Below are 23,930 nucleotides of genomic sequence, written 5' to 3'. Positions count from 1 at the left end.
CTCTCCACTACCTGGTTGTTGGATCTCCTGGGTAGGGAGGCTGGGGTGTCCTCACAGGGCACTTAGGTCAGAGTTATAATTAACCAGGACTCAGTGGAGGAGGGAGGGCCATGCAGGGGCGGAGCAGAATCGGCAGCCCCAAGCCCCTCTACTTACACCTACCCAAGGCCAGAGCGGCTGCTGGTACCACCGGCAGGCCTCCCTCAGCTGCAGTGCGGAGGTGAATGAAGGAGGAGGGAGCCCAGGGAGCATGACTCAGGCCTGGCATGGTGCCAGAGAGACCTAGACAGACGCATCTCCGTGCCCATCAGGACCCAGCGCCTCACTCCCAGCCTGCAGACCGCCTGCTGCTCACACCCTTCAAGAGCCCAGCCCTTCCTCTGTCCCTCCCACCCCTATTAAATACACAGACAAGAAATGGTTTTGTGACAAAATAGTTTATTGCTGCCATCCCCATGGTGGGGCCATGAGGGTCGGAGTTGAGTCTATCACAGCATCTTCTCAAAAAGGGCAATGGCTTCTTCCACCTTCCTGAGCTCTGCTTCTGTCTGTTGGAGCTGGGGGTAGAACAGAGGTGGTGGATGGTGAGGATTCAGGTCCAGGACAACAGACCTCCAAATGCCAGTTTGACAGAGGAGTTAGCAAGATAGCTGAGGACCATGTGAAGGTACCTCAGGGAGTGTCAGTACTTGCACTTATCTCTACTCCACTCCCCCCACTGACTTCTCACTGGCCCCCCCAGCAGCACCACATTCTCTTGGGTCTGTCTTTTCCCAGAGTGAACAGACAGGCCTCAGAGCCCATGGACCCCACAAAAAGGACTGCTCTCAGCACTCCAACCTGGGTAGTGTGTAGTGGTCAGGAACACAAGGTCACTGAACCTCCATTTACAAAGGGGATGATGCCCCACCCTGTGACTTATAGAGGGCTGCTGGGAGAAGTGACAGGGAGGAACCACGCTCAGCTGTGGAGACCACTCTTAACTGCCATTACTGTTTCTTCGGTATGTGGAGGGGTGCACACTAGTGGGCTCTATAGTAAGTGTTAGACTTGGGGCTCTGTATATATGGTCTCAGCCCCAGTTCTGTAGGATTCCATGTTCAGGGCAATTAGGTAGGGTGTGAATGGCCTGGCTAGAGGCAGGAATACTCGGTTCAAGGTCTAATTCTGTCTCAAATTTGCAGTGTGGCCCTGAGTCATGTCATTCTGTCACATATAAAAGGAGGGGTTCCACTACCTCCTGCAGGCACAAACTCCATGTGTTCATAGTCTCAGGCTCTGTGCTCCTCCCAGATTTCCCAAGGATGGGACTTTATGATGGAAGGGCTACTGGGGTGGGGAATGTGACAGGCTTCCCCACCGCATACCTTGGCTTTATCTGCCTCCTGGACGTCTTGGGGCACTTTGGCTGGGTAGCCTGGGGCAGCACGGCGTTCGCGCAGGCGCTGGGCTTGTCGCTGCACGTCTCCTCGCTTGGCCTGCAGCTTGCTCAGCTCCCGAGCTGGGTCAACCAGGCCCTGTAGTTGTAGGTGGACTGAGCAGCGGTCAGAGGCCAGGGCTACAGCACAACCTTGTGGTGCGGAAGCGCCCAAGGCCAAGACAGCCACCACTCCTGCACTGGCCAGGGTCTGCACGTAGGCTGATACGGCTGAGGCCTGGGCACCGGTGGTCTCATCAGCTACTTCCAGGAAACCTGCCAAGAGATAGAGGAGGTAAGTCCTGGCCCAGGAGACATGTCAGTGATGGTCTGACACCAGGTCACCAGAGCAGGCAAAGGGGATTGTGGTACAGGGTAGGCACAGGGGCCCGGTGCTCACAGTCTGGCCGAGTCCGGGTGAGGTTGTAGTCAGCACGCAGGGAGCGCACAACTCGTGTGATGCTAAGTGCCAGCTCAAGGGCGGCTTCAGCCTCAGGGTCCTTCCAGGAGCACTGGAGACAGAAGTGGAGATGAGGGAGGCTGAAAGGGAAGGCCAGAGTCTCCCCTCCAGGCCACATCCAATACCTCCGAAGGCTCTGGGTAGGGAGTGACACAGAGGCTAGGGGGGGCTTGTGGTGTCCGCCGGGGCAGCCTTTGGAATAGCTCCTCAGTCACAAAGGGCATAAAAGGGGAGAGGAGCCGCAGGCCAACGTCCAGGCAGGTGTAGAGGGTCTGTCGGGCACAGTCGGCCGCCACCTGGTCTACTCCGTTTAGCACGGGCTTTAGGCACTCCTAGGGGAGAGTACAGGAGGAGTCATGGTTAGCGAAGGGGTGATTCAGGCTCCACAGCAGCTCCCCCAGCAAACCTGGTTCCAAAGCTATCTCCCTCCATCCCTGCCCCTTCTTGTGGCTCCACTTGCTCCTTCTCACCAGGTAGACATCACAAAGCTCATAGAGCCAGAAGCTGTACTGGGCAGTGGTGACTGCTGGGAAATCGTAGGCCTGGAAACCTTGGTTGCTGAGCCTCACGGCTTCAGCCAGCCGGCTTCGGATCCAGCGGTCGACCAGGCTCTCATGGCCTTCAGGCTTCGAGGGAAAGTGAATGTATGAGCCAGGGAGCCCTCCTCATGCCAGGGGCTGGAAACAGAGATCTTCCACCCATGGGGCAGGAGCATGGGCAGCTCTGTATTCCAGGAGACAGATGGGGTCCTCAAAGCAACCAAACACATGTCTAGTATCTTGGGGAGAAGGGACATACCCCAGCATCCTCTAGAGAAAGCCTCAATGCCCTGGGCTTTCCTTGTATCCACCCAACCTCTCAACTACATGAAAGTTCCTCAGGGCAGAAACTGGCCTTGGACTCTGTCTATAATCCTGTTAATGGAGTGGCAGAGGAGCAGCTTGAGTGGGTGCTGCCCACACCCCTGCATGCCAATGTCAGGTCTTTACCTCAGAGGTAGGTGAGGGCACGAAGCCCTTCCCAAGGCCCCGGAGGGCAAACTTGGTGGCATTCCAGAGCTTGTTGCAGAAGTGGCGGTAGCCCAATATCCGGTTCACATCCAAGTTGATGTCCCGGCCTAGGTGAGGGTGAAAAGTTGAGTCTTAACTTAATTTCTTTTCCAGCCTATCTCACCAAGGGCCAAGAGTAGAGAAGGAGAGGGTGGGCCTCAGGAAAGGAGAAAGGAGGTAGACAAGGGAGGCTGTGGGGGCCATACCCTGGGACGTGTAGGCACAGAGCCCAAATCGGAGAGCGTCAGTACCACACTCAGGGATCCCTGCTGGGAAGTCTGTCTTCTACAGGGAAGAGATAGAAGGAGAGGTGTCTTCAACCACCCCACCTCCAGATATGTCCTTTAATTTTTTAAAAACTGTGGTGAAAATGTTAATAACATTTGCCATTTAAAAAAAATTTTGAGTGTCTAATTCAATAACTACATTCATTGTGTTACAAACTTCACTACTATCCATTTTCAAGTGCTTCCATCATCTTTAATAGAAACTCAGGGAGCTCTGTGGCCTAGCGGATGGGGAGGTGCAGTCCTAACCCAAAGCTGGCACCTCTCTGGCAGGATGAAGGCACCAGTAGCTCCACAGGATGGACAATCTCCTCTCCAGTGACTTACAACTTTCAAAAACTCACCACACGGTGGTCAGTTATGAGTTGGTTCTGACTCCACGGCAATGACTCTGACTGACTAAAAGAAACTCAGTGCTAAGCATTGACTCTCTTTCCCTCCCTCCCTCCTTCCACCCCATAAAACTACCAATAACCCTTGGTGTCTGTCTGTATATTTGCTTATTCTAGATACTTTTATGTCAATGAAAACATAAAATATTTGTTAATGAATGACTTAAGTTTCCTCAGTGTAACATCTTCCATGTTCACCACGCGAGTTGTGGCATGCATTAGGACATCAAGTGGCTGAGTAATACCCACTTTGTGCATGGACCACATTTTCTTTATCCATGAGCACTCAGGTTGCTTCCATCCCTTTCATACCTGTCCTTCCTTAGCCTTCTCCACCTCACTGGGATCCAGGTTGCTGTTTATTAACTGGTCATGGAGACCCTGAGGGTGATGATTTAAGTGTTAGTTGGCTGCGGCAGCACCCCCACAGCCTCTTCTCAGCCTGACCCATCGCCCAGCCCCACCTGAAGGGTGACTCCATGGATGACGTCCAGGGGGTCGATGACATTGCCTAGAGACTTGCTCATCTTCCGGCCGTGGGCATCTCGAACAATGGCGTGGAGGTAGACCTATGGGGCAGGCAGATGGGCATGTGGCCTATGAACCCGAGTAACTCTCAGCCCTCCTCCTATAGGTCTTTATAGAAGCTCCACGCCATATCCCTCCCATGCTGAGTTCAAGACACCAGCCCAGAGCAGAGGAGAGGTGAGCTGGGGGAAGGATCTAAGCAGGCTTCACACCTCTCGGAAAGGCAGCCTGCCAGTGAGCTTTAGGCCAAGCATGACCATCCGGGCCACCCAGAAGAAAAGGATGTCGTGGCCTGTCTCCAGCAGCGTTCCTGGGTAGAACACACTCAGGTCTTCTGACTGAGGAGAGAGGACAGTGTGATGGTGGAGCCAATCACCCCACCTCTAAGACTTCCATCCAACCCTTATTTGACCCCAAGAACCCACCTGGTTGGGCCAGCCCAGAATAGAGAAGGGGAAGAGGCCAGAGGAGAACCAGGTGTCCAATACATCCTCATCTGAAAGAGGCCAGAGGTCAGAGGTCAGAGAGAAGAGTGAGAGGATCAGAGGCCCTCCCCCTCCCTAAAGGGCTCGCCTTGCCTTGCTGGAGGCTGATCTTATCAGGGGACACTCCAAACACCTTGGCTGCCTTCTCCTGGGCCTCTGCCTCATTGCACCCGCTCACCCAGTAACGTTCATCAGGATCCTGCCAAGGGATAGGATGAGTACCCAAGAGGCCTCTACGTCTTTCCCTCTAAACCCTCACCCTACTAAACACACAGCTGTTTCAGATGGTCCAGCAACCAGCCCTGGCCCCATCCTTACCTCTCCAGGGGGAACAGCAGGGTCATTGACGGTGATGAAGTAGGCTGGGATGCGATGGCCCCACCACAGCTGCCGGGAGATGCACCAGTCCCTGCAGAGGGTGGGTACGATAGTGGCTCAGTCAGGGAGGGCAGGAAGATGCCTTGGTCCAGACTGTGCTCAGCTCAGTTCCTTACCTTAATGGTGCTACTCACCGGATGTTGTCCATCCAGGCGTGCCATGTCCGCTGATGGAACTCAGGCAAGATGCGAAGGTCGCCCCTTGTCACGGCAGCACTGGCAGCCTGGGCCATCTCTCCACAGCGCACATACCACTGTGGCCGCAGCATAGGTTCTACCACGTCTTTGGAACGGCTAGCGTGCACACAGTGGGCTGGTCAGCACCCCGAGAAGCCCCTCTACCACCTCCTCCCTGCTTCCATTACACATTCCATCCCCACCCTCACTTGCAAAGGGGCACCACCATGGGGTTGTCCTTTATGTCCCGGAACAGTCCCTGCTCCTTCAACGCTGCCAGCACCGCCTTTCTGGCCTCAAACCTAGGCAAGCCCTGAGTGAGAGACAGGCTTTGTCACAGCCATGCAGAGAAAAGCCTTCCTATTCCCCAACTCAAGCCCCAAGCCCCAGGAACCTCACCAGGAAAGGCGGGGGAACATTGATGAGGGCCCCACGCGAGTCCATGATGCTGATAGCCTCTAGTGCGTGGCGCTGCCCAACCTCGTAGTCATTCTGGTCATGGGCAGGTGTGATCTTCACCGCACCTGTGGGTAACATCAGATCTTTGGCAGAGGCCCCACTCCCCATTCCTCAAGAACATGCTCCCAGATTGTGCCTGCCCTCCTTCCACTTCCCAAATGCACAGCCCAAGCCCAGTCTATCCAGTCGAGACTAATATTTCTCTTTAAGAATGTGGTCAATAAATTAAGCAGTTAATATATATAATAAAAAAAGATGGATGGTCAACGGTGCTTCATGGTCTCCATTCTTCCTCTCTCATCAGGACCAGCCTGTACCTGCTTACCTGTACCAAACTCCATGTCCACAAAATCATCAAAGACAATGGGAAGGCTCCGAGACACGAACGGATGGATGACACTCTTCCCCTTCAGGTGCTGGGAACAGAAGAAAATGCCAAAAACGTCAAGTCCCTTCCCTTTTGGTTCTGTCTCAACAGCCAACTGCCTCTAATGACCACTGAGGGCTCTATCTTCTGGGTCAGGAAACTGCTGGAAGATGGAGCATCTCATTGTTTCTCTTTAGCTATGGGTTTCAGTTACCACCCCACCCACTCCCAAATATATCCTCACTACCTGGTATCTGGGGTCTTTGGGGTGCACCGCCACAGCCACATCACCCAGCATCGTCTCAATTCGAGTTGTTGCTACCACCACCTCCTCGTCACTGTCTAGGGGGAGAAGTTGCCTGGTGGTCTCAGCCCGGCCCACTCCCACACCCCCACCCGATCCAGCCCAGAATGGTGATGTCCCACCTGAGCCTTGGATCTTGTAGGCAAAAGAGATAAGGACCCCAAACTCCACTTTCTCCTTATAACCAGGCACAGACAGCAGGGTGCGGCCTGGAAGTTCCTTCTTATCCACCTGTGAGAGGGTAGTAAAAACAAGTGGCCATGGGCTGGGGTCGAGGAAAAAAAAACAAAAGAGGAGAAGGGGAGGGTCTGGGAAGGAGGGCGGCTCACCTCGATATCTGAGATGGCAGAATTGAGGGTACAAGACCAGTTGACCAGACGGGTACTGCGATAGATAACCCCTTCATCGTGGAGCCGGACAAAGGCCTCTGTCACAGCCACGGAGAGTTTCTGAGAGGTGTGAGAGAAAGAGATGTCCCTTGGTGTGCAGGGGCCTGGTCAAGTAGCAAGGTCCAGAGAGCTTTGGCTAGCCTAGAATAGGGGGCTGCAGTCCCATCTCCCAGTATTAAGACCCCTTTATAAGCTGGAAGAGTAACGTACTTTTCTTGAAGGGTAGAAGGGACAACAAAAACAAAGGGTAGAGAGTATGTCTGATGATGCCAGAAATGGTAGGGAGTATTCAGCAAGAGCCAAGTGCTGGGGCAGAGCACTGGGACAGGGCAGGCTCCGTGGATGAACAAGGCTTGGTGAGTAGAAGGAAATACAGCAGGGAAGGCGAGCAAGAGCCACGCCAAGGGTGGGGAGTGACGACTGCAACGGGGCCCTCAGTGGTTTCTTGTGAAAAAGCTGCTGTCCTGGGGATACAGCTCTCTCCACTTTGTGCCCCCTTCACTCCAGCTGAGATGCCTCACACTCACAGGGTCCATGGTGAAACAGGCTCGATCCCAGTCCAAAGAACTGCCAAGTTTTTTCAGCTGGTGGTATATCCGGTCACCTTTCCTGGGAGTGAACAGACAGGCCGTCCAGGATAAGTATTCAGGGCTGGGCTAGAAGAAGGCACTGGGGAAGGCAGGGAGGGGGCTTGATGTGGTAGTGTGGTGATTGGGCATCCCTTCAACTTGACATGAGGTTGGGAGCCATGTGATTCTCAGCCTCTAGGAGGATTTCTGCCCCATACAGCCAGGAGCTGTCACAGGCGATAGAGATTTCTGCTGCGGATGTGGAGGGCAGGGTCGGGAAGCAGGGCTGCAGTGCATACTCACTCCTCCTTCCACTTCCAGACTTCTCGCAGGAAGGCCTCTCGGCCCAGCTGGTGTCGGCTCAGCCCCTGTTCACGCCACAGTTTCTTTTCAACTACCACCTGGGTGGCAATGCCTGCATGGTCACAACCCGGGTTCCACAGAGTGGTCTCTCCACGCATGCGGTGCCTAGGAGAGGTGGGTGGAGGACCAAGTTCACCACCAGGGCAACCCAGAGGGTTAGCTGGGCTAGGGGAGGCTGGCATCAAAGGGAGAAGAGGCTTGTGGGTAGAAAGTCAATACGCTTAAAGGAAAAGCCAAGACAATTTTGAAAAAGAACAACAAAGAAGATGCTACTGTCCAACTAGACAGTAAAGCATGAGAAAGCTCTAGTTATAACAAAAGGTTACAGCAGAAGTACAAAGGAACAGAGGAGAACACAAGAGGTCTAAGCAAACTAGTAGTTACTAACAGTAGCACTTCACACCAGTAAAGGAAAAAAATGTAGTCAGTTTGTTTGAGACTAAGACTCCCACTGGAGCAGGTGTTCTAAATGTACACTTTTAGATATTACACTGTGAGAAAAAGAGTCCTGGTGGTGCAATGGTTAAGTGTTCAGCTGCTAACTGAAAGATGTGCAGTTTGAATTCACTAGCAGCTCTACGGAAACTTTCCTCCTTGGTCCAGGTCTTTGTTACCAAGGTGTCCTTATGTTGTACATATGTCCTATTCCTCAAGACTGTATCAAGGAAGTAACCATTCACCTCTCCCTTTGCAAATTTACAACTAACATCTCTGAGTATAAAATAAAAATTGATGTTACAACAACAAGAATATTGTCCTAGAAGATAAAAAGACTAAAAGAAGAGAACATATTAACATTTTTTTTCTCAAGTGAAAATAATGCCATTTTTGGTAGGTAGAGAGCCCAAAGTGAGGATGCTGGATCAAGCCAACTCGACTATGATCACAGAGAAATGATGGATGTGCTGCCACCAGAGGGCAGAGCTGAGAGCCAAGGATGAAGAAGAGTGGGCTGCATAGCCAATTACACTAATCAATAAACTACTTGTAAAAAGCCGATTTGGTAAAAGTTGTATAACAGATACATTTGCAGTGGGGGGGGGGGGGGGGGGGGGGGGGAGGGGAGTGCTGCTTAAACTGCTTATGGACAACCAAACATTTCATGGGATTTTTTTGGTTCTTTGACTTAAAGAGATTTAAGGTTACGGTTTCATGGGCCATCCCAGTAAACTGGTCTAATAATATACTTGGTGCTTCTGTTCTACCTCCTAGCAACAGAGGAAGGAGAGCCAGGATAGGAGGAGAAAACAAAGTTTGGTTAATTGCTTCTTTTGTCACTGGCTGGGTATTTTGATGAATGATTCATTATAGGTCAATTACCATGAACAATAGTCTAAGTATGTTTTGGTGTTACATACAATGATGCAGTGTGTAATCTGTTGACATTCTCAATCTCTGATGTTCACTGGCAAGTGTTTAAGTGAAATATTTTCAGTTTCCAAAGACAAAAAAAGGAATTTATAAAGATAGTGATAAAAAAGGCAGTAATACTGAAGACATTAAAAATTGTATTTGACTTCTACAATGAATGAATGAAAACCCAAAATCTCTGTAAATGTTCATTAAAACTAATAACATTTAATAATAATAATAAAATTATATTTGACTTCTGTCAGAACAGATTTTTGAAGGAGTTTCTGGAACAAAATGTCGTAAACAGAAGACTATTTACAGACGATTCCTAATCAAAAGGGGTAAAACGTAGAACAGAAGTTCAAATTCTTATAGATTCTAGATTTTCTGAAGTCTTGAAGAAATGAACCACTGAAACCACTGCCCTGAGTTACTCTTTAAACTTTAAGCAAAAATTATGCCTTAAGGAATTTTTAAAACCTTTAGCATTACTAGTAAAGAACGTTTGTCTTCAATATTACACTCTTTTAAGACCTATAAGGAATCAACCCAAAACCTTTAATTGTGCTCAAACAAAACCTAGACCAAGAGGCTGTTGTGTGAACAGAGCAAGGGAACACTACATGGTTTAAAACTAAGAAAGGTGTGCATCAGGATGGTATTCTCTCACCATATCTATTCAATCTGTATGCTGAGGAAATTATATGAGAAGCTAGCCTCTTCTATGAGTAGCATGTGGCATCAGGCTCAGAAGATTGTTCAATAACCTGCATTATACTGATGATACAACATTGCTTACTGAAAGTTAGGAGGACTTGAAGCACTTGCTACAGAAGATCAAAGATTATAGCCTTCAATATAGATTATATCTCAACATCTGGAGAAAACAAAAATTCTCACCACTGGACTGACAGACAACATCATACTAGATTGAGAAAAGACTGAAACTGTCAACAACTTATCAGGAGATCAAAGAATATATTGCATTGGGAAAGTCTGTAGTCAGGGACCTCTCAAACAATGACATCAGTTTGAAAACTAAGGTGCACTTGATTCAGGGCATGGTCTTTTCAATCACTTGCTATGCATCTGAGAGCTGGACAATGAATAAGGATGACAGAAGAATTGATACCTTTAGCTGTGGTACTGGAGAAGAGTACTGACTATCCCATGAACTGCCAAAAGAACAAACACTATGCACTTTGCAGATAGTAGAGCCAGAGTGATCTTTGGAGGCAAAGATGACAAAGCTTCATCTCCCATACTTTGGGCTTGTTCCAAGAAGAGGTTGTTATTCCTTGGAGAGCGACAGCATGCTTAGAAAATGTGGAGGGTCAGTGAAAGAGAAGATTCTCAATGAGATACATTCATTGACACAGTGACTGCTGCAATGGACCCAAGTATGTCAGAGATGATGACGATGCACAGGACAGGACAGGGTTCATATCTGCTGTCCATAGGGTAGCTATGAGTTGTACTCGACTCGATGGCACCTAACAACAACAACATATAGAATCAAACTGACAGTTTGAAAGATTAGCTAAGAACTTTAAGGTTTTAAAGTGGGAGGAACAGCTCAAAAAAGGGAAGTAAGAATGGTTGTACAATTCAGAAGAACATAATCAATATACTAAATTATACCTATAAAAACTCTGTGACCCAGCAATTCCACTACTTGGAATATACCCCAAAGAGACCATAAATGCCACCCAAGCAAATATATGCACACCCATGTTTGTCGCGGCTTTGTTCACAACAGCAAGGAGTTGGAAACAAGTGCCTATCAACAAACGAATGGAGAGAGCAGCTTTGGTATATTCACACAATGGAATACTACGCTGCATTGAAAAATAAGGAACTCATGCTCATCTAGATAATAATTATGATACAAACAAAAGGGGGGAATATGGGAAGCCAACACTAAATATTTGTAATAAACTGAATGCTATTTAAATTAAAAAAATAAATAAAAAACCAAGGAACTCATGAAATATTCAAAATGGGTGATCCTGGAAGACATTATTCTGAGCGACATATCTCAGTCACAAAAGGACAAATACTGCATAGTGCCACTGTTGAAAACAGGATTGACATTGGGGTTGAGGGAGACTGAGAAAGATGGGATAAATGATGTATACTGCATTTAAACAGATGAGGGAGAAAACTGTTTAAAGGTGATACGTGTTTGGGTAGTATTGTCATGACAGGAGTCCAGAACGAAGGCTGCATAGTGCAATGGCCCTGGGAGGAGGGATTATAAAACAATGAAAGAATTTATCTTTTACTTTTCAAAGAGAAGAGTATACTGTGGGGGGAAGGGGTGGGCAGGGAAAAGAGTGCAACAATGAATGAATGGAAATCCAAAGTCTCTGTAAATTTTCATTAAAACTAATAAAAATATGTATTTTATAAAAAAAACCCACAAAAAACACAAAACTTTGTCCAGGGAGCTCTGGTGGCCTAGTGGAAAGGAGCTGCACTGCAATCCCATAGGTAAGTGGTTCAAATCCACCAGATGCTCTCCTGTAGAAGAAGGGGCAATCTCCTCCTGTAGCAGTCAGATCTGATTTGATGGTACACACACAAAAAATAATAAGAAATAATACAAAAACAAACAAAATCCCCCACAGAACTCTGTCTGCTATGTATACTGTCAACAATAAAAATAATACATTATTAAAGAAAAAAGAAAGTGGGCGGAGGGTACCAATCAGGGAAGAGAAGAAAGTCACAGCAATGGGGAGAGAGAGTAGAAAGGACCAGCTCAGCTCAGAGAGAAAAGAAGCTCACCATCGAGTCAGAGAATCCTGGATGGCATTGGTGAGGGCGTGGCCCAAGTGCAGAGAGCCTGTCACGTTGGGGGGTGGGATGCACATCATGAAGATGCCTCGGGGGTTTGGTGCTGACAAGCTGGAACGCTGATGGGAGTGGAGGGATGGGATACACATTTAGGCCTCATGTTACCTATCCCCACTACCTCCCAATCAGTGTATCCTTCAACCCTGCCCCTCCCTGCCTCATACCCTCTAGACCTGGGTGGTAATGCCCACTCACCCCATATTCTGGCTTGAAGAAGCCCTGCTGCTCCCACCAAGGGTACCAGGCTGCTTCCACATACTGGGGGCTATAGGAGTCGGGCATGGTGCCACTGACATCTAGGGGAGAGGGGAAGTGGGGTCAGTGCCAAGGCTGAAAGGAAGTGGAAGGGAATAGGCCAGCAGAGAGGAGCTCTAGGCCTTCCTCACATTACAAGATATCACTGAGTGTTTGTGAGGCCTGCCACCATACAAAGCATAGTGGGAGCAAGGATGAAGCAAGAAGTAAAAGCTTAAGAAACGGAGCTAAGGAAGGTGGAAGTGAAGGGTGAATCTATTTTCCCACCCTCATACCTTTCTTTTCCCCTGGTGGAGTTGGGATGTCATAGGTAATGACCCCAAGATCCCGTTTCTCCCTCTTTTCAGGTTTGGGTTTCTTCTGTTTAAGAGGAAAAGACATAGGTACAGACGTCAGTTACCCCACCCAAGGTGCCAGCCTTTCTGCAAGTTCCACCCTCGGTCTCTCACCTCCCCTGAAGATTGTTGCTGCTGCTGGATCTTCTGCTTTTGCTGGAATTTCTCTAGCTTTTCCCGTTTCTTTGCCTCTTTCTTGAGCTGAGCAGCTGACTTTGATGGTGCAGGGACATCAGAGCCTGAAGAAGTAAAAAAAAAATGCAAACTCAGCCTGAACTCATTAGGGACTTTCTAAGAATATATATCACTACACTTCGGATGGGCTACTGTAGTTGCCTGTGGGCCCTCCCATGAAAATCCTCCCACTATCCCCTTCTCAATCCTTAAATGATTCTACTATTCTTGAAAGAAATTAGTTACATGCAAGGCTCTGTTGTCATTGCTGTGTACTGCTGAGTTGGAACCCACCCATAGTTGACCGACCCTCCAGCTGGTTTTCAAAGGCAGTAAATCATTTGATAGGAGACCGCCTATCATTCTCACGTGCAACAGCTGGTGGATTTGAACTGCGTATCTTTGGGCTGGCAGCACATTCCTTACCACTAAGCCATCATAGCTCCTGGAAAGCCCTAGAGAATCACAATCCTTCCACTCCAAAAATCCCTCACCTGGCTGTTGGGAAACAGGTCTGGCCCCTGAGTACAGAACCACCTCTCCTAAAACTGCTCGGAATTCTGGCTGCTGGACACAGGTGACAAACCAGCGAGTAACGTTACCCCAGATCCGGCGGGCTGAGGGATCCAGGACCTGGGAAGGAAAAAAGAAATGAGCAACCTTCATCATCCTAAGGAGGGGTCTCAAAAGGAGCTGCCCTCATCCTTCCCTAAGCCACAGTGACTCACATATCGGAAAGGCAACAGCAAGGCTGTTACAGCTGCCAGGTCAGCCAGTGTAGGGGCCTCCCCAGCCAGGTAAGTATGCAGCTTAAGCCACTCCTCCAAGGGGCTCAGGGCTCGGCCCAGTGCCCCAAGTGCAGCCTGCAAGGAAGAGGAAGGGATGTGAGACAAGGCTTGGCGCACCTCAATCCCCACCTGGTTCTCAGAATCCAATCCATCTGGCTCCCTCCCCTCAACCTCTGAGGTCAGTTTCTTCTCAAATTATAAAAAACCAAACAAAAACAGCTTCCTTAAACACCTATTATGTACCAGATACTATTAATCACAGATTATATGAGGTAACACAGTAGTTGCTTAAAAAAATTTTATTAATTCTTTAAAATAAATTAATGTGTTTGGTAAGGAACTTTAGTCATTGAGCACCCAGTTAATTGAAGGGTTGGTGGTTTGGACCTACCAGCCACTTCTCCTCTGGAGAAAAAGTGTGGTAGTCTACTTATATAAGGATTACAGTCCTAGAAATCCTAGGAGGCAGTTTTACTCTGTGGGTCAGAATCAACTCCATAACAATGAGTTGGGTTTTGGTTATGTGCTTAGTTAGGTGTCCCTGGGTCCTACAAATGCACTCAGTTGCTAACTGAAAGGCTGGCATTAAATAAGAGTCCACCCGGAGGCACCTCTCAAGTAAGGGCTAGGGATCAGCTTCTGAAAAATCAACTACCGAATACCCTGTGGAGTTTCTCTGTCAGTCAGGAAGGATGCACAGATGTTGAAGGAGAATAACCACACCTTCCAGTGTTTAGATGAACTTCAGATGTGAGGCTTTCCAGCTAAGCATCTGTGAATTCATACTGCTAGAGCATTCAGTATGTTCCAGGAGACTGTAATTTTAAGTTTGCAGTAACCGAACCAAGAAAGAAGGCACATGCATCTTTCTACAGAAATTATGATTCCATGAAGAATTTAAGAAATAAGGAAGACTAGTAACTTTCAGAATACAACATGATTTTGGAATGTAAAGAAGTTTTTTGGATTGAGTTAAGGAAATTGTCATTGGTCCATGTTCCTGAATGACTATATTAAATAAGGATGAGTTATAAACAAATAACAAAAAGAAAATCCCATGAAGCAAGTGCTCATCAACAGATGAATAAACCAGTCATACTATACAACTTACATAAAATGGAATATTACACAACTTTAAAGAATAATGAAGAGTCCACACAACATCTTAATAACATGGATGAATTCAGGGAATGTGGTATAGTATGTTACACGTTAGTTACACTGCTAAAGTAAAATTTGGCTGTGAGTTGGAATCAAATCTATGGGAGTGGGTTTTTGGTTTTGTTGTGCTGAGTGAAATTAATCACAAATAGATAAGTACCATATAATCCAACTATTGTAAAAAAAATTGAGTGTATATACAGACATTGCCAGCAAATGGTTGCCTAGTGGCAACAAGTTGTGCTGCAATCCCCAACGCATGCAGTTCGAGGCCACCAGCTGCTTTGTGGAAAGATGGACAATCTCCTCCCACATAATTAACTGCCTCTGAAAACCCTCCGGAGGGTCAGCTATGAGTCTGCTCTGATGCTAGAGCACACAACATACAGCCATTAATCCTTCTTATCCAGGGTCTTCCTCTCCTATGCTGTCCCTCCAACCTTCCAAGCATGCTGTCCCTCTCCAAGGACTAGTCCCTCCTTACAACATGCCCAAAGGATGTCAGATGGAGCTCAGAATCCTTGCTTCCAAGGAGCAGCCTGGTTTTACCCTCTCTAGGATGAACCTGTTTGTTCTCCTAGAGTAATCCATGGTATATTCAATATTCTTCCCCAGTAACACAGCTCAAAGGTATCAATTCTCCTATCAGAACGTAACAACATACAGACAGTTCTGGTGGCCTAGTGGTAAGAAGCTGCACTCCAATCCCAAAGGCAAATGGTCCAAAATCACCAGCTGCAACATGGGAGAAAGATGGGTAGTCTCCTCTTGGGTAATTTACTACCTCTGAAAACCTGCTGGAGGGTCAGCTATGCATTAGTTCTGACTGAATGGCACAGAACACCACACTGTAGATTTGCGCCTTTGGGCTGGCAGTGCTATTATCTATAAACCAAAAACCTCAGTGTCTTGGTTCTAACACATAGTGACCTTCCATCAGACTGAAAAGCTTTATAGGGGATACTGACTACTCGTCTTTCTCCTACAAAGTGGTAGATGTATACAAACTGCTGACCTTTCAGTCAGCAGTCTCATATGTTACACACTGTGTCACCAGAACTCTTCATAGAACACATCTATGCGTTCTGCATATATATACCTCCACATAGCCAACAAAACACTTAGCACTAAATTACAGACTCCTTAGACATATGTAGACACCGGATTGGTTTATGGCCTCAAGGGCCTGGAAACCAATGTCAGCAGACAACTTGTCAAATGGTATATAACACATTTCAAAAAAATAATGGTTTATATCCAAGTTTGGTGAGTTAATGTCTGTGGTCTTAAAAGGGCAAGCAGCCATTTAAGAGCAAAAGCAGTTGTTACTGTTGTCAGGTGCTGTGGAATGAACACTGACTCAAAGAACCAACTTTCTAAACGACAGATCTGAACCTTGTCCTAGTCTATGCCATCCTCACCTCTCATGTGCTCAAGTTCATTGTTAAAGTCACTTTATCTTGTTAAGGATTTTCCTTCTTTCTCGGACCCTCCTTCTTTCCCAGAATGATGTCTTTTCCCCAGGACTGGCCCCTCCCGACAACATGCTCAAAGTATGTGAGACAAAGTTTCACTACCCTTGCCTTTAAGAAGCACTCTGGTGTACTTCCTCCAAGACAGATTTGTTCTTTTGCCAGTCCATGGGATATTTAGAACTCTTCTCTAACATAACAATTCAAATCCAAAGGCATTCAACTTTCAGATACATGCGGAGCAACTGAAAATATCAGGGCTTAGATCCAGCATGCCATACTCTTTATACCGACATCATGGTTTTTTAGTACTTTGAAGAGGACTCTGACAGATTTTTCCAATGCAACTTATCTTTTGATCTTCTTGACTGCTACTACCATGGGTACTAATTATGGATCCAAGTAAAATCAAATTTTAGACAACTTCAATCTCTTCTATGTTTCTTATTGGTCCAGTTGAGGACCAATATTTTGAGGATTTTTATGTCCTGTATGTTGACATGTAATCCATATTGAAGGTTGCAGTCTTTGTTCTTGTGGAGGAAATGCTTTACATCCTCTTCATTTTCTGCAAGAAAGGTTCTGTCATCTGCATAACACAGGTTATCGATGAGTTTTCCTCCAATCCTGATGTCACCTTCTCCTTCATGGAGCTCAGCTTCTCAAATGATGGAGCTTGGTTTACAACCCTGACACACACTTTTCCTGATTTTAAATCATGCAATTGTTCACCTGTCATTAGGATAAATGATTCTTAGTCTGTGTATAGGTTTCACATAAGCACAATTAAGTGTTCTAGGATTTCTATTCTTCTCAATACTAACCATAATTTTTTATGAGCCACATAATTAGGAACAAAATAAAGTTATGACAATCAAAGGATAAGAGAAGAAAACAATCCATAGAACTAATAACCTACATGAACTCCAACCTCTTCAAATCTGAGACTAGAAAAAGTGGATGCTAAAATGCTATATGACTATCAATATTGACCATTCTGAGCAGGAACATGACAGAATGTCAGATAAAATTCCTTAAGGAGGCCAAATCTACTAAACTGAAAGAGATTAGATAAACCTCTGAGACTAGTGTCCAAAGACGACCTTTGCACATCTTTTTTTTCCTTCTTCTTCTTGTGTACTGATCGGATCTGACTGGCACAGGATATTCTGATATTATCCAGAGGAGCATATGGTGGATTCGAACCACGAGCCTTCAGGACTGCAGCAACTGCAGTGCAGCTTCTTGCCTCAAAGATCATCTTTGAACATGGAATTGAAGACGTATCTGCAGGTCACCTTCAGCGAAATGAGATTTGCTTACAAAATAGACAATATCACCTATGAGTAATATGTTCCCTCAAACAAAGAGCTGCATAAAACCAAACAATCAACATTTATCTGAAAACAAAGGAGAGAAGGCAAGAAGGGAAAGGAAAGTTAGATTAATAAAAACAGAACAAACAGAATGTACATAATGACAAATGTTGACACATAAAACTTTTAATAGGACAGAAAAATCTGTATAAAAATTGTTAAAGGGAAAAAAACCTATTAAAGGGGAACATAACTTGCTTTGCTAAAATTCACCTACAACACAATCAAGTATTATTAAAAAAAAAATTCTATGGTACAGGAGGTCCCCGTGAGTCGGAATGAATGTCATGGTAACTGTTGTGTTTATTCATGTGCCAGGCACTACGCTAAGGTTTAAAGTGACAGCTTGAACAACTAGGTCAAGCCTTTGATCTGCTGGAGTTCACATTTTAGAAAGGGAGACAATAAACAAGCAAACCTATAATGCATTACTTCATTTTAATCTCCTTTGGTGCTAGGAAGAAAAACAAAGCAAGGTGAAGGGCCAGCAGGGAGCTCCATGAGAGTTCTCATATAAGGTGACCTGGATTTGAAGGAGCAAACCAGAGTTTACGCTCCATAAGCATCTGTTGGTCAGTGATGAAATTCTAAACATCCACCATGTGCTCAATATTCTGCTAGGGACTAAAAAAAAACGCTTAGGCACAGCCACACTCTGGAGGGACAATTACAACGTGGTAGCACAATCTATTAGTTATTTGCTTCCTTCTCTTCTTCATTTCATTACTCATTCCCTTCCCTGCCCAAACTGCCCAAGTCCATCTCTGCCTCATACTGTTTCCCCCCTTAATTTCAAATTAACTCCTATCCTCCCCAGTTTCAGATTCAGCAGACATTTAAGACTTTGAAGATCAAGGCACTGTGTGAAGTTTTCTGCACACACCTTCTTAAATCAGTGAGGGATGTATTGCATCACTTGTTTCACAGGCATAGGGAAACCAAGGCTCGCAAAGTTTAAGAAATGTGCCCGGGGTTACCCTGCCAGGCTTCTCTTTCATTATCCATCCTAACCTTTCTTTCCCTTCCCAACCTTGCTTTGTTCATTTCAATCTCCCAGTTCTCTCCTCCTTTCCACTCACCTGGGGGTCATAGGCAGAGCTTCGGAGACCCAGGGCTGGCAGTGTTGCCCCACAGGCGGCTGGTATGAGCTCGGTGTCCGCGTAACTGACCCACTGTTGGACGAGGGCAGCTGCCTGGCTACCTCCAGAACCCCCCAGGCCTGCTGGCCATAGCAGCTGGGCCACAGCCGTGGCTCCCCACACCCACAGTCCACCGGGCCCTTGCTCCAGGGCAGGCAGACGAGGTGGGGGGAAGGGGGTCCTGCTGGGCGGGGGTGGCTGGAGACAGATGCGGGGTTGGGCACCTCCCCATCCCGGACCCTCTCCAGCCTCTCCATAGCGCGCAGCTATGAGGGCTCGGAGACTGGGGAAGGCGTCGGGGTGAGGAGAGACGTAGAGGATGGACATGGTTATTCAGGGCCTCGGAGTACGGTGTAACAAACCTAGGGAGAAAGAGACAGAGGAAGACAGGGATCTAGGGAAGTCCTAGCAGGCGACCTTCGCGGGAACTGCTCTGCCGAAGGTACTCGACCCCCAGGGCTGTGGTTCTGACCAAGCCTCAAAGGTCAAGGGTGTCTGAGCACCTGGGGCGGAGGGGGGCGGGCCCCCTTATCACGGTCCTCCAGAGTGTGGGGCTCCTGGGAACCCTATAGCATCCCGGGAGTACCCAAGCTAGGGGAGCGGGTACGTACTGGAGCGAACTGGTGAGGCTGGGCCGGGCCGTGGCGGGTTCGGGCGGAGGAGCCAGGCAGATGGGGATGTTAGCAGCGGTGATCTTCGGGCAACCCTACCTTCCTGCGCCCGGCTAGGCGCTTTCGGCGCCCACGTGTCCCCTCCTTTATGACAGAGCGCGTTCCCAGGCTCGAAGGTCCTAGCAGGGGCGGCTGCGACCCGCCTGCCGTGAGGGCTCTGTCCGCGTCGACGTTGGCCTGAGAAGGAGCCGGCACTGCGCGCCAAATTCACGAGGAGCAGCACGCGGCGCAGGAACAGCAGCGGACTGTCAGCGGAGCAGCTCTGCCGTCAGGCGCCGCCGCGGGCAACCCGCTCGGGTCCTCGGGGCCAGCCAGTGCGGTCCCCCCGCGGGAGCCAGGAGGCGGGGCCGGGCGGGGCCCTGTGGGCGGTGCACCTCCGCTATCTAACAGGGAGTGACTGACCGTGGTCCCTTTTGTCAGGACCACAACCCCTAGAGCGCAGTCATGCCGGCTTTTCTTGGTATTTTCTTTGCGGTTTAGTTGGAACCGACTAGTCACTGACCCTCCAATGGGTTTTCAGAGGCAGTAAGTTGTGCCTGATCCAGGCCATGGTCTTCAAAATTACTTGCTATGCATCAGAAAGCTTAGACAATGTACAAGGGATGATAGAACTGATGCCTTTCAGTTGTGGTGCTGGAGAATATTGAATGGACAGCTAAGAGAACAAACAAGTTCGTTCTGGAAGTGAAACCCGGCTGCTCCCTGGAGGCAAGGATTCTGAAGCTCCTTATCATTGAGGCAAGGATTCTGAAGCTCCTTATCATTGAGGCAAGGATTCTGAAGCTCCTTATCATTGGGGCATGTTTGCAAGGAGGGTCCTGTCCTTGGAGAGGGACATCATGCTTGGAAGGGTGGTGGGACAGCACAAAAGACCCTGGATGAGATGGAGTGACTGGGGTAATGGCGGTAGATGTCACTGACAATGAGGTCGGCACAGCATAGAGCAGGGTCCACAGCTGTTATACTGCACCTAACAACAAAAAAATCACACAGGAGATTGCCCATCCTTCCGCGGAGCTGTGAGCTGGTGGAGTGGGACGTTTACTATCGCAGCGCAGCTTACCACTAGGCCAGCATAGCTCCCTAGTATCACTTTAGGTGGCCTCTAAGGTCTTTATTATTAATTTTATCAGGGTTTCCATTCATCCATTGTTGCACTTTTCTCCCTGCCCACCCTCTCCCCCCAATTCACTTTTCCTTGAAAACTTTGTTAGGCAATCCCTCCCCACAAGTCCACTCCTGTGCAGCCCTTATTTTGGACTCTTGTCATGACAGTAATATATATATCCCTTTTAAAAGCCCCCCAAAAAAAAATTCTCTCCCTCATCTGTTTCAATGCAGTATACATCATTCCTCCCTTCCTTCTGTCTTCCCTCAACCCTGATGTCAGTCCCATTTTACAACAGTGGCCCTATGCAGTATTTGTCCTTTTGTGACTGAGATATTTCACTCAGCATAATGTCCTCCATCCAGGGTCAGCCATTTTGCATACTTCATGAGTTCCTTGTTTTTCAATGCTGCATAGTATCCCATTGTGTGAATATCCCAGCGTTTCTCTAGCCATTCATTTATTGATGGGCACTTGGGTTGTTTTCAACTCTTCCCTACTGTGAACAAAGCCGCAATAAACATGGTGTGTATATATCTGCTTGAGTGGCAGTTATGGTTTCTTTATAAGGTCTCTTAATAACACTGTATCTTCTTGTGTTGCAGAACTGTTGCTGTATAGTTTTGTTCTTCCCCAGTCCTATTTATAACAAGTTATGTCATTTGTTTAAAAACACGAATACTTTTATATAACTAGTCACAATTTTGACTTAAGGAAAAAAATGCAAAGCCAATTATTGCTCTTGTCTCATAGCTCTGTCACATAAATGGAAGAATAGACTTAAAGGCAGTAAGGAGATGTGGCAGCCTCTTGCTTAATTAACAACCTGGTCTTTAGTTCTGTTTCCTGACTGCACTTGAGGCCTATAGGAGGCTGACCAGACCAAGAGGGACCAAGTTGGGACTCCATGCTAACCCTCAGAATGCATGTATTTGCCATGTAGTGAGACCAAGAAAAGGCCTTTTGCAGGATGGATTTCATTAGAGCTAGTTATGTGATAAATTTGCTTTGAAACCTCTGCAGCATTCCTTTTTTCTGCTGGTTTGACCTTCTCTTTAACAGTTTGTATGCTTGAAATGAATTACCAGACCTAAAAAACCCAAAAGGGACTGGTACCTTTTGTTTCTGAACTCACCCAGATGAAAAGGGACCAAAGACCGCATAAAACCTGCCAGGGTGAGCTGAGATTCCCATAGGATGCTGTGTGTAGAATGGTATTGGAGCTTAAGAGTCCCATAGGATGTGATGTGTACAATGGTATTCATTACCTACCATGCATTTGGCATCAGAGGTGGATAACCTGGGTTTTCTTGGACAGGTATGGAAACAGTTGCAAAGTTCTAGTTAGTATAAGACAAAAGGCCAAATAAGAAATGTGCATAGGGGGATATTCTGGAAGCATGCAGTCCAGGTATATATAAGGTTTTTAACAGGGAAGGTAATGCTACAGAGTTGAGCTAGGTTCTTAGACGTGAGAGTGAGTGTAGAGTATTCAGCATCACTGTACTATCTCCCCATTCCTCTCCCTGTCCTCAAATTTCTGCTCAAAAAGACCACAAAACCAGAACTCAAATTTGCATTATAAATTTTATTCCCGATGCGGGACAAATTCACATCCTGCTCTGGGGAGATCTAGGGGACCCTCTTCCACCTCTATGGAAACAGAGAAAAGGGAAGGTGCTAGAGACTGAGGCAGTTTTGCAGTTCCTCACTGTACTTAGCCTCCTTTTCTCAACAGAATAGCTACTTCCCATTAATATTCTTAATTCTCATTCACTCATTCTTTAAAAGAAAAAAAAAACCAACAAACCACAAACAACTGAAAACAATAAAAATCTTCACTATTAAAAACAAAACAAAATCCTATGATGAGAGAAGCGCAGGGTTAGGAGAGAGTTAAGGGTCCCCAATGGAACAGGCAAGGAAAATAGAGGAAGCATCACTGTTTCTGCTGCAGGGCCTCCTTTCTTGCTGCATCCTGAAGCAACTGTGTGTCAACTTCATCTGCTGGCAACTGCACATAGCGAACCACTGAGCCACGGATGAAACAGTTCTTCACGGATAACTACACAAAAATGGACAAATGTGAAAACATCTTTAAAAATGGCCTCTACCCACCCTGGGGCTTTCTACTTTTGAAGATGTTTGTTTTCCATCATCCTCAACTCACCATATGAGGGTATTTTTCAGGGTCTGTGACACTGATGTCAGTTAGTTTGATGTTCAGATACTAAAAAAAAAAAAAAGGTACATCATTAACCCTAGAGGACACAAGACCCAAATATTTAACCTTTAAACTCTTCCCCCAAGACCAGCTCTGGACTCTCGCTATCATCTCACCTGATCCACAGAATGGAGGGTGCCACATATGCTGTTCAGGGTGGAAAGAGAGAAAAAACAAATAGTTACACCCAAGTCAACACAGATGTCTTGAAAGCTGATATTGCTGTGGAAAGTGTAACAAAATAATATTTTAAACTCCACTTCCTCCCCCAACCCAACTATGTTTTCAAAACTGTATTTTAAGCTTACATTCCATTCAAATCAATATACTCTTTTCCACCCCACCTCGCTTTTCTTGTTGTGTACCATGAATCTGATCCATCTGGCACAGGAGGAGACTGCCCCTCCTCCAGCAGAGTATCTGGTGGGTTTGAACCTCACGGCTTCCGGATTGCCGCGTGCAGCTTCTTGACACCAGAGCTCCTAAACCAATATATTCTTAAAAGCTACCATTAATCAATTATTAAATATTAGACCTATATTCTTCATAGTATTTGTAACTTTTGCAACCCCCTTACAAGGTTATTGCTGTTTGCTACTGGGTTAGAAGTGACCCACAGCTGACACTCTAGTGGGTTTTCAGAGGCAGTAAATCACACTGGAGGAGACGGCCCATTCTTCTCCTGTGGAGCAGCTTGTGGATTCGAACCATGTGCCTTGTACATTCAAGTTTCCAGAAACACAGAATAGAGAGAATGTGTGTGGTGTCAATAGTTAAAGAATAACTGTTCTTTAATTGCACATCCTCATTTACTTTTGAGGAGGAGTATTAAAAAAAAGTTTGAATGTCAGTAATAATGCCAGTTTTTAAAATGTCCTCAATTCTGTCAAAAATAAAGTTGGCAATGTTGGAACACCAATTTTTTATGTCTACAAAGTCTCTGAAATCCACAATACCAGAGACCTACTTACCATACATCCCTATCTGCTCAGAAGCTTGGAATAACATTCTCTTGTATTCAACAGCTGGAACTAAATCACGTGGTGTCATTTCATCCAATCCCTTAAGAGACTTTGGCATATAAGTGGTCTGACTAAAAGGGAGAGTAAGAACTCTTCCAAATCTTTGCTGTAGGCCCTGGACTGTAACAGATATCTATGCAGTGAGAAAGGTCCGAGGAGGAGAAAAGAGGGAACTTAAAGACATAGGGCTGGTTTCTTTCTTAGCTCTATGGTCCTAACTGGTATGACATTTGACAATGCCTGTACTGGCAGTGGTGTTGGTAGTTACATATCATCCCGTCAATGGTAACTGAGAAAAACCCTATGAACAAGAGGTATGAATCTTCGGGGGGAACGCACGTCGCTGCCCGCCAGACCAGGGGAACGCCGC

General features: G+C 46.8%; 2 protein-coding genes across 2 annotated transcripts in view; both read right to left on the bottom strand.

The window, feature by feature from the left end:
* Positions 1 to 421: 421 nt before the first annotated feature.
* VARS (valyl-tRNA synthetase) lies at positions 422 to 19,174 on the bottom strand. The gene is made up of 30 exons (XM_006896173.1): positions 19,147 to 19,174; positions 18,476 to 18,897; positions 13,328 to 13,462; positions 13,094 to 13,232; positions 12,540 to 12,664; positions 12,366 to 12,450; positions 12,031 to 12,131; positions 11,767 to 11,894; positions 7,564 to 7,728; positions 7,219 to 7,300; positions 6,632 to 6,751; positions 6,425 to 6,533; positions 6,246 to 6,340; positions 5,957 to 6,047; positions 5,572 to 5,696; positions 5,382 to 5,485; positions 5,131 to 5,289; positions 4,937 to 5,027; positions 4,712 to 4,817; positions 4,559 to 4,629; positions 4,346 to 4,471; positions 4,070 to 4,174; positions 3,918 to 3,986; positions 3,133 to 3,211; positions 2,867 to 2,994; positions 2,348 to 2,503; positions 2,003 to 2,209; positions 1,818 to 1,929; positions 1,368 to 1,693; positions 422 to 557 (listed from the first exon to the last, which is right to left on the bottom strand). The coding sequence occupies exons 2-30, from the start codon at positions 18,860 to 18,862 to the stop codon at positions 489 to 491; spliced, it is 3,795 nt and encodes a 1,264-aa protein (XP_006896235.1). The 5' UTR covers positions 18,863 to 18,897; positions 19,147 to 19,174; the 3' UTR covers positions 422 to 488.
* Positions 19,175 to 22,207: 3,033 nt separating this feature from the next.
* Positions 22,208 to 23,930, bottom strand: part of LSM2 (LSM2 homolog, U6 small nuclear RNA associated (S. cerevisiae)) — a 10,869-nt gene continuing 9,146 nt past the window's right edge. The window contains 3 exon segments of the mRNA XM_006903788.1: positions 22,208 to 22,379; positions 22,485 to 22,544; positions 22,655 to 22,685. Coding sequence (XP_006903850.1) covers positions 22,254 to 22,379; positions 22,485 to 22,544; positions 22,655 to 22,685 — 217 coding nt within the window. The 3' untranslated portion in view covers positions 22,208 to 22,253.

This window comes from Elephantulus edwardii, unplaced genomic scaffold (genome assembly GCF_000299155.1).
Source record: "Elephantulus edwardii isolate Elephantulus edwardi_28Jun2011 unplaced genomic scaffold, EleEdw1.0 scaffold00184, whole genome shotgun sequence".
NCBI classification, from domain to species: Eukaryota; Metazoa; Chordata; class Mammalia; order Macroscelidea; family Macroscelididae; genus Elephantulus; species Elephantulus edwardii.
The sequence above is the reverse complement of the archived record's forward strand: the minus strand, read 5'-3'. Positions and strand labels throughout refer to the sequence as shown.

Coding starts and splice junctions, on each gene's coding strand:
- VARS (XM_006896173.1), bottom strand. CDS start 18,862: ATGTCCATCCTCTACGTCTCTCCTCACCCCGACGCCTTCCCCAGTCTC. Junction 5,486..5,571: donor ATGTTCCCCCGCCTTTCCTG/GTGAGGTTCCTG, acceptor TCTCTCACTCAG/GGCTTGCCTAGGTTTGAGGC. Junction 1,694..1,817: donor CACCCGGACTCGGCCAGACT/GTGAGCACCGGG, acceptor ATCTCTTGGCAG/GTTTCCTGGAAGTAGCTGAT.